This window comes from Myotis myotis, unplaced genomic scaffold (genome assembly GCF_014108235.1).
Source record: "Myotis myotis isolate mMyoMyo1 unplaced genomic scaffold, mMyoMyo1.p scaffold_m19_p_20, whole genome shotgun sequence".
Lineage (NCBI taxonomy): Eukaryota > Metazoa > Chordata > Mammalia > Chiroptera > Vespertilionidae > Myotis > Myotis myotis.
The window spans coordinates 10,146,310-10,156,426 of record NW_023416325.1 but is presented as its reverse complement, the minus strand read 5'-3'; the positions used below and the strand labels follow the sequence as shown (position 1 = coordinate 10,156,426).

Below are 10,117 nucleotides of genomic sequence, written 5' to 3'. Positions count from 1 at the left end.
GCTTTGAGGGATAATTCAGAATCCTGACTTCCGATGATTATCTTTGATACTGTTCGCTCTTATCAATGAGCCTAGCAGTGGTCAGCAAACTCATTAGTCAACAGAGCCAAATATCAACAGTACAACGATTGAAATTTCTTTTGAGAGCCAAATTTTTTAAACTTAAACTATATAGGTAGGCACATTGTTATTAACTTAATTAGGGTACTCCTAAGGCTTAGGAAGAGCCATACTCAAGGGGCCAAAGAGCCGCATGTGGCTTGCGAGCCGCAGTTTGCCGACCACGGGTAGGGGATCTCGCCCGTTGCAGCTACAGTTCTTCATTTGTTAAACTTCGGTGGGGAAGCCTAATACGATCTGGAGGCAGAACATGGAGCCCGAGATGGACAAGACCAGCTAGGGCAGGTCTCCCGGTCTGCCGGCGATGGAATTAATTGTCTATGTTCTGTGAGCCCTGGTGTGAATTACTCCTATTTGGGACCCAAAGAAAATACTTTAAAAAGCTGAAACCTTTTGAGGTTCACAAGTGGCAGCTTTTTCCCCTTCTCATTTCAGGCCTGCAGAGTGTTAGTCCCGAGTGCTTGCAAGGGACCTTTCCATCATAAATCAGGAAACCCTTGATCGTTAAGGATTATTTCACAGACTTTTTCTGAAAGTAAAAGAAAAATGGGGAAGGTAGAAACTTGATGTTTTCCAAACGCCTGCCTTTTGAAGCATGTGCCAGGGCTGCATTTCAGTCGGAGCGTTTCCCTCCGAATCCTTCCCTTCCTTCCTTCGACCACTCTGCCGTCCTCTGACTTCCTAAGTGTCAGCCTCCTCACACCCATCCCCCACTTTGGATTTCTGATGTGAGCTCCAAATTCCTTCCTTTTCATTTTTTTCCATCAGATAATCCTATTAGAACCTAGGGAGACACCAGCACAGATGGATCTAGGGCAGCCGTGGGCAAACTACGGCCCGCGGGCCAGATCCGGCCAGTTTGAAAAGAATAAAACTAAAAAAAAAAAAAAGACCATACCCTTTTATGTAATGATGTTTACTTTGAATTTATATTAGTTCACACAAACACTCCATCCATGCTTTTGTTCCGGCCCTCCGGTCCAGTTTAAGAACCCATTGTGGCCCTCGAGTCAAAAAGTTTGCCCACCCCTGATCTAGGGCCTCTAAGACCACACAATAAAAGAGAAGTGAGCTGCTACATGCAGCTGCCACACTACCCACCGTGCTCTTCCCAGTAGAGTTGATGGCACATAAACAAAATGGAAAATACACTTCTTCAGTCAAACTAGTCATATGTCAAGCGCCCAGTAGACACATGGGGCTAGCTAGTGGCCACCGTACTAGACAATGTCGATTTTATAGACCATTTCTAACATCACAGGAAGTTCTATTGCAGTGGTTCTCAACCTTCTGGCCCTTTAAATGCAGTTCCTCATGTTGTGACCCAACCATAAAATTATTTTCGTTGCTACTTCAAAACTGTAATGTTGCTACTGTGATGAATCGTCATGTAAATATCTGATATGCAGGATGGTCTTAGGTGACCCCTGTGAAAGGGTCGTTCGATCACCAAAGGGGTCGCGACCCACAGGTTGAGAACCGCTGTTCTATTTGATAGTACCAGTCTGGTCTCTCAATTGGTTTTAAGCTGGCACTGTATAAGAAAAAGACCGACAATAAGGGCTTGTTCCTTACGAAGGATGGTCACAGAAATGATCAGACCGTAGTTTAAGAACCAGAATGCTTTTGAATTGAATGAGCCAGAGATAACTTCACAGGATTAGTGGTGTTCCCACCTAGGTCTCCAAGCCCTGAAGAAAGGTTAATAAACTTAGATCCTTTCGGAAATAAATGAATGGACCCCGACTTCTGTGGACCGAGTTGTGTCACCCCTACATTCTTATGTTCAAGCCCTAACCTCCAACATGACTGTACTTGGGATAGGGCCTATGAAGGGGTGACAAAGATTACATGAGGTCCTAAGGGTGGGACCCTAATGGGGTAGGGCCAGTCCCCTGATGAGAAAGAGGGGGAGACACCAGCGCGCTCTCTCCACCATGTGAGGACACCTCAAAAAGGTGGCCGTCTGTAAGCCAGGAGGAAAGTTCCCACAGAAGGCAACCATGCGGGCACCTGGTCTTGAACTTCTAGCCTCCAGAACTGCTGTTTGATATTCTGTTATGGCAGCCCACCAGCTAATTCAATAACCTTGTATTTGAATTCCCGCTACTAATAATGGCTAACATGTGTATAGTATTTTCAAAAGTTGATTTTTATGGATCTTATTTGCTTTTCACAAAAGCCCTGGAGGCTGGTATGAATATTGTGATTTCACCGATGAAGAAAAAGAGTCCTGAGAATTCTCAGATAATCAAGGGTCAGAATAGTCTAGAAGCCAGGCCTTCTGCCTGCTAGGGCAGTGCTCTAGCCGTACTGTTTTAGAGATGATAGCAACTGCCCCCCACACACTGCCCCTGGGCAGCTCTGAGCACAAGGACTCATCCATCGCTACTCTCACTTAGAGTCTGCCCAGCAGAAATAACTGAGATTCTGGGCACATGGGAATCAGTATTGCATACTCAGCAAGGGATTTGTGTTCAGACTATTACAAATATTTTTCTACTAGAGGCCCGGTGCATGAAATTTTGTGCAAGGGCCTTGGCCCCCACCGCCACAGCGGCCACGCCTCTGCCTCGGCCCCCGCCTGCTGCGACTTTGTCTGGAAAGACGTCCACTCTAATTAGCATATTACGCTTTTATTATTATAGAGGATAGTGTGTTTTTAAAAAGCGAGAGAAATTGACAAAGGAGGTGAACAAGAAATCTGCAGAAGAGAAAATTAAAATAGCCAATTAATACTTTTAAATATGTAACCTTGTTCGTAAAAAAAGAAAATGTGTTGCTTGAGTCTAGGCTATTTGGCTCAGTGGATAGAGTGTCAGCCTGCGGACCGAAGGGTCCTGGGTTTTGATCCTGGTCATGGGCACATGCCTGGTTTGAGGGCTTGATCCCCACCCAGGAAGGAGTGGGCAGGAGGCGGCCATTAATGATTCTTTCTCATTATTGATGTTTCTATCTCCCTCTCCCTTCTTTTTTGAAAACAATAAAAATATATTAAAAAAAGAAAATGTGTTCCAAAAAATTATTTTTATACCTATCAATCAGGAAAAAAACATAAAAGTCTCCTAATTTCAAGCATTGAAGAAGAAACAGAAATTGTCATAACTGGACAAAGGAGTGTAAATTAGTGCAGACTCCTTGGAGAATAATTTGCCAATATCTGGTGACACTGAAGAGATACATGCCCAAGGATCCAGGAATTGACTTCTAGCCATGCATCTGAGGGGAAATTCTGCACATGTACACACACAGATCTGACCACGGATGTTCACTTCCGTCTTATTAACAATCGTAAAAACTTGGAAATGAGCTAAATGCCCATCACTAACATAATGGATAGTATGTAGTCCATACAATCCAATTTTTTTTTTCTAATAGTTAAAACAAAATAAACTGGATTTAAACGTATCAACATATGTAAATTTCAAAAACATGATGTCGAGTGAAAGGACAAATTATGAAAATATGTGATGATATGGAGATAAAATTTAAGAAAAAACAAAAGTACACATTGGGGATACATAAACAGGAAAAATGCAAACAATTTAAATATAAAGATAAAATTCAACTTCAGGAGGGTGATTGTCTTTGCAGAGGGTTATGGGGGTTCAGTTACATCTGTACATTTTTGCTTTGAATTCTCTTCTAAAGCAGTTAGGACAAAAAATAACACAATATGCATCACATCTGGATGGTACATGGATAAGGGTTAAGTAGTTCTCTGTACTTTTATGCATATACATTTGTCATAACTTAAAGACTCACAACTTTTACAAGATCAGCATTATCCTGATCATTTCATATCAGCACTCACAGCCCCTGTCTGAGTCTTATAGTCTCCACAGCAAACAGACAAGGGCAGAAAGAGGCACCCAGAGAAACTGCTTCCCCTGAGAGCCTCCAGAAGGTCAAGGGCAGAGCTGGGGTGTGACATCACAGTCTGGGGACCAGGCATAGAACTCACCCTGGGCTAAACAGAGACTTGGGGTGGAGATGAGATCTCAAATTCAGACAGTGTGCAAGGATCCCAGCAACTCCCTCAGCTGTGCCTCTACTCCTCTGGAGCAGGTGTCACCACCTCCCTCCTCCTCCCCCCCGCCCCCCCCCCCCCCGCCTCCCCCCGCCCCGCCTCCCCCCCCCCCACACTTAACATCTTGGAAAATAAAGCAAAACTAAACTTAAACCTAGTTTTTAAAGTAATTAATGGTAGCCTGAGGCAATTGTTTTCTTGGGTCTCCAGAAAGCCTGGCATTGCGAAAAGTGCTTTGTTTGTTTAACAGGGATAAAAAAGAATAAAAGAATTTAATTAGTGTTTCATGAGTCACCCAGCTGACACACACGTTTTCCTTTAAAAAACAAACAACGGGGACACCTTCACATTAAACATCTCCGCCTTCCCTGCTCCTCCCTGCTTCCCACTCTGGTTTCAAGGCTCTCTCAGATCTTCAGACATGTTGTGTGATTAGATATTCAACGTTTTAGTCATCTTCTTAAAATATGTCTCTCTTAGATTCTTTAGATGTCAGCTGACGTAACCGTTTGAGTGAGTGGATGTCTATTGAGCAACTATTACATTAGATGCTTGTTTCACTACTTATTTTATTTGATTTTATTCGATTCTTATCACAATCCTTCATTTCAATCTTATTAAGAATCGTAAATAGATGCAAATGGACACAGTTCAAGGGACTGCTTTTTGACTTTCAAAGCAATATCCTTCAAAATAGATGCAATTATTAACATGACCCTCCTTGCAGAATGAAGAAAACTGAATCCCAGAAAGAGTGGCTTGTTCATGTTTATAAGGTTATAATCTACTAAACAGAGCCAGGATGTGAACACTTTGCTGGGACTCCAAGTCCTGGGTTGCAATCCTAGACCTGCCACTAGTTATCTGTGCATCACCTTGCCTGCCAAAGCCTTCCTTTTGTCATCTTTGAAATGAAGGGGGTGGGCCAGATGATGTCTGTTTGTTTCTAATCCTAGGTCTTTTTCTGTGGCCTTTTATTATACAAAAGAACAGAAGGAGGAGGAGGAGGAGGAGGAGGAGGAAGAACAGAAGAGACATTTGTGTGTACCCTTTTTATTTCTTTTCCTGCTTCTCTCTGAACAACAACTTAAGGAATGACCAACCAAAAAGAGCCAAAAATATCCTGTTGAACCACATGGTCCCCCTTGGGTTCTGACTCTGTCCTCTGAAAGGCTGGCGCATTTGAATCAGCCTGTGTTTTTATAATTCCGAAGTGTCTATTATACACAAAGAATGGGGATCTGAAAAGGCCCTGTGCACATACAAAGCCAAAAAGCAGTGCCCTGAACTGTGTCCATTTGTATTACTTTGAAATGGTCTTCATTTGGAGATGAAGGCCCTTCCTGTTCACAGGGTGGGGGTGCCAGCTTTTCCCCTCCTAGCTCGAGGCCTGGGCAGATGAGTTTTAGATCTGGAAGGACAGCCATCTATTTGCTACAGTGAAGATTCTGGCTTTGGTGACACTGTAAGGGGTTGAACTTGAGCTGGGTCCTAGAGGAGAGGTGCACTTTGGATATTGCTTCAGAAGGTGGTGTGCACTGTGTTGGACGGGTAGAAGGTCAAGGCTCAGTACATGCAGGCATGACACTCCTCTAAGTGAGAGGGGGAAAAGGAAATAGAACAGAAGATAGAAAGATGGCATATAATTAGAAATAGCAGGAATGTGAAATTTGTCAATAGGCAGGGTGGGGGCAGTATAGAGAACAGGTGTTGGCCTTAGGCTGTTTGGGATGGGATTCTGGCTCTGCCACTTACCAGCTCTTGGCCAGCCACTCACTTAACCTCTAAACCAGGGGTGGGCAAACTTTTTGACTCGAGGGCCACAATGGGTTCTTAAACTGGACCGGAGGGCCGGAACAAAAGCATGGATGGAGTGTTTGTGTGAACTAATATAAATTCAAAGTAAACATCATTACATAAAAGGGTACGGTCTTTTTTTTCAATAGTTTTATTCATTTCAAACGGGCCGGATCCGACCCACGGGCCGTAGTTTGCCCACGGCTGCTCTAAACTTTAGTTTCCTCATCTTGTGAGGAACCCAATTGTTCAACATAGGATTGCCATGTGGGTTAAAGAAAAAAACTTCTTCCCTAGCCGGGTTGACTCAAAGGATAGAGCATCAGCCTGCGGACTGAAGAGTTCTGGGTTAGATTCCAGTCAAGGGCAAGTGCATGGGTTGAGGGCTCGATCCCTGGTAGGGGACATGCAGAAGGCAGCGATCAATGATTCTCTCTCATCATTGATGTTTCTATGTCTCTCTCCCTCTCCTTTCCTCTTTGAAATCAATCAACCAATCAATAAATCAAAGAAAAGAAAAAAAATCCTGTGTGGCTTCTAGCACAAAAATTCAATAAATGTTAGTCACGATTAGCAGGGCATAAGGAATCTCAGCCATTGCCTTCCGGGGAGGCTACCGAATGTTGCGAACACGGGATGGATGGTTTTTAAGCAATAGCAGAGTGCCATTGAACTCAGACAGAGACAGGAGATTTTGGAGGTCATTGCGATGATCTGGGTATGAGGTAATTGGGTCATGGCTTGGAATGATATGAATGAGGATAAAAGGGAAAGAGTAAATGTGTGACAGTCACTTCAGAATTTAAAAATCTAGCCAATCAAGGGGACAAAAGAGAGAGCTGAGTAACAGGTGATGCCCAGTTGTTGGCTTGGCCTATTGAAATAGCGGCATCATTGAATAAACCAAGTCACTGGTTTTAGGGGGAGAATCCACTTGAGATCTCTTTATTAATTTTGAGGGTCGGTGGAACATCCACATGGACCTCTCTGGGTGGGCATCAGAAGTATTCGCTCATTGAGTAACTGCATTTATAGTTTGAAGGTCCATACTTAATCATATTGGAAGGTCCATACTTATGTATGAATTACATTCTCCCCTATTTTATACCTCCGATAGTATCTTTATTTAATATTTTACTTTAATTTGACTTAAACTGATTCGTGTGGCTTCATTTAAGCAACAGTATCCGTGAAATCTCAGGTTTTATGTGTTAGTTATAGTTTGTCTATGGTAATGTACATTAAAATAAGATCATAACTGTCAAAATAGAAGTATTCATAAATATGCCTCCTAAAACCATTCCTGGTACCATCATTGCCGCTATACATACATTTTGTGAAATGTGGATAAAAAGGAAAATTAAAGCCACAAGAAGTGCTGATTTCCTCATGGAAATAGACTAGCAAGAAGATCAGGAAGTGAAAGAGAGGGGGAAGGCAGTGGCCAGCGAATTACAAAGAAAGAAAAGCATAGGAGAGCCCTAGGCAATATAATGTCATGGCAGTAGGTAAGGGCAGGGTGAGAGGGGGTGAGGTAAGAAAAATTCAAAGAAAAGGTGGTAACAATGCTTAATATCTAGAAGAATACACTTTTCAAGAGGCCACATTATTGAGAATTTCATAAGCAAAGGAGGGGTCAGATTCTGGATATATTTTGAAAATATAAAAAATATATCAAAGGGCACCAAAAAAAGAAATTCGATTTCCATTTCTAGGCGACCTGATAAGACTTCGGCATAGAAGTAATTCAGTAACTCGCAGCCGTAGCATGACTGCTTGATTTGCTGTTGAGGTGTGGCGTGTGTTTAAAACTCAGGCCGATGGCCCTCTGTGGGCCTGTTTCTGCATCGTCCGATGACTGACACAGAGTCCACCGGGTAGACCGGTGCGGAGGAAGAGGTGGGCTAATCCCTGTCCAATGCTTCCCCTGACGGTGGGAACACGGGGAAGGACTGTGACAGCGACCTCAGGCCATCATTCATCCATGTCCCGAGAGCGGATTACAGCCTAAGCCCTAGGCTCCGCCCCAGAGGGCGTGGCAAGCGAAGGCGCCAATAGGCACTCAGCGCACCTGGCTGCTGCTCCATAAATGCCCAACAGCATCTGCCTGCAGCGCCATAAGTGCCAGGCCCTGCACGGAGCAACTACGTGTCAGCCGACCTCATTACCTCCAGACACAGTGGCTCCTGACCGCGCCCGATGAACTGATGGATCCCAAAGCTGAAGATCTAGTTCAATTATCCGGCAACTGCCAAGATACTCGCCCTTTATCTGCGGAAATTGCCGAGTTCCTCCGGGAATTCTGTGAGACACTTGCGCCAACAGCTCCAGCTGCACCAGAGCCCCAGATCTGCATGCCTGTGACTGCCCGCGGTGACGAGAGCCAGCATGAGTCCATTCAGAACCAGGTGATGGCTCCTTTGACGCCCACAATGACAGTTTCTGCATGTTCTAATATCCCTGGGACAGTCCTTGACCAGAACTCAATAACTCTCCCTGTTAATGCCTTCGATAAGCCCCTTGGAGAACTAAATGAGACTGTCTCTGTGGACCAGATGGCGACCTCCTTTGATCAGGGAAAACCCACAGCAACCTCCTGGATGATAGGTGGTACTGACAACCCAAAGACATTGTTCACTGATTGCCACAGGACAACCATCACTGCAAACAACATGACAATCTCCAAAGAAGGCAGCCAGATGAAGACCCTCAGTGATGAACAGACTGTCGATGGAGGCCAGATGACCTTTGGTTTGGACCAGACCCGTGATGGAGGCCAGATGACCTTTGTTGGGGAACAGACCCGTTTTGGAGGCCACATGACTTTTGGTGGGAAACAGACCCGTTATGGAAGCCAGATGACTTTTGGTTGGGACCAGAACCATTATGGAAGCCACATGACTTTTGGTGGGGATCAGACCCACTATGGAGGCCAGATGACCTTCAGTAGGGACCAGACCCACTATGGAGGCCAGATGACCTTTAGTGGGGACCAGACCCGTTATGGAAGCGAGATGACAGCTCTTAAACGGGACTATCCAGTGACCTTCATTGGCAACCACACCGTCACTGGGGGCCAGGTGATAACATATGGCAGTGACAAGACTCTCTATGGGGGTCCGATGGGGATGCTTAAGGGGGACCAGATGAGAGCCTACACTGATGACCACACTCTCTCTGGAAGCCATATGATGCCATGTCAATCGCCATCATTGCCATACCTAGGATTCCAGGACTGTTTAAGTTCCCATTTGACCCAAGGACAATCCCTAGGAGAGCAGAAGTCAGAACTCAAAACCAAGAGACGTCGGTTCCCGAAGAATCGTGACTGTTTAAAGCCCTACCGTTGCACATACCAGGACTGTAAGGAATCATATTCAAATTATTGCTCTCTCAAAATCCATACTCGCAGACACACAGGAGAGAGGCCCTACAAATGCAATGCGAACGGATGCACATGGGAATTCACCCGTTCAGATGAGCTCAAGAGACACAACAGAAAGCACACTGGGGAGCGACCCTACCCGTGTGCTCTGTGCGGCAGGCGTTTTGCACGAAATGATCACTTGAAGCAGCACCAGAAAGTCCACCAGTGACTACGAACCTGAATCCATCAGCCCATGAGGAAACAGGATTCTCCCTAAGCCTTTGTTTGCTTAGCACCTCGCTTTGTGCCACCACACTGCAGGTGCCTCATATTTCTTGCAAAATTTTAAGGTTTTTATTTTCTAAAACATAGAAGAAATAGCCCAGCTGGTGTGGCCCAGTGGTTGATTGTCAATCCATGAACCAAGAGGTCACTAGTTTGATTCCCAGTCAGGGCACATGCCCGGGTTCAGGGTTCTATCCCAGTGGGGTGTGTTCAGGAGGCAGCCAATCAATGATCCTCTCTTATCATTGATGTTTCCAGCCCTCTCTGCCTCTCCCTTTCTTGCTGAAATCAATAAAAATATATTTTAAAAAGATGCCTCTCTCTATTCCTCTCTCTCTAAAGATCAAATAAAAAAATTTTAAAGCATCGAAGAAACACATGTATGCATTTCAATAGAATCAGAAGCATTTCATTTATTCAAAAAAATTAAAGAATATATCAAAGTAAAGTCAGCATGCATGATTTGCTGATGGATTCAATGTGGGGTATGAGAGAAAGAGAAGAGACAATAAAATTTC

At 44.4% G+C, this 10,117-nt stretch overlaps 1 protein-coding gene across 1 annotated transcript; it reads left to right on the top strand.

The window, feature by feature from the left end:
- The first annotated feature begins 8,154 nt into the window (after nt 1–8,154).
- LOC118678579 (Kruppel-like factor 18) lies at nt 8,155–9,543 on the top strand. The gene is made up of 3 exons (XM_036354394.1): nt 8,155–8,683; nt 8,723–8,988; nt 9,085–9,543. Exons 1-3 carry the CDS (start codon nt 8,155–8,157, stop codon nt 9,541–9,543), a joined length of 1,254 nt encoding a protein of 417 aa, XP_036210287.1.
- The last annotated feature ends 574 nt before the right edge of the window (nt 9,544–10,117 follow it).

Bases quoted from the DNA above. Each gene is read 5' to 3' on its own strand.
- LOC118678579 (XM_036354394.1), top strand. From the start codon at position 8,155: ATGGATCCCAAAGCTGAAGATCTAGTTCAATTATCCGGCAACTGCCAA. The intron at 8,684-8,722 runs GCCAGATGACCT...CCCGTGATGGAG, and splicing joins TGAACAGACTGTCGATGGAG to GCCAGATGACCTTTGTTGGG. The intron at 8,989-9,084 runs GTGACCTTCATT...GGGATGCTTAAG, and splicing joins CTCTTAAACGGGACTATCCA to GGGGACCAGATGAGAGCCTA.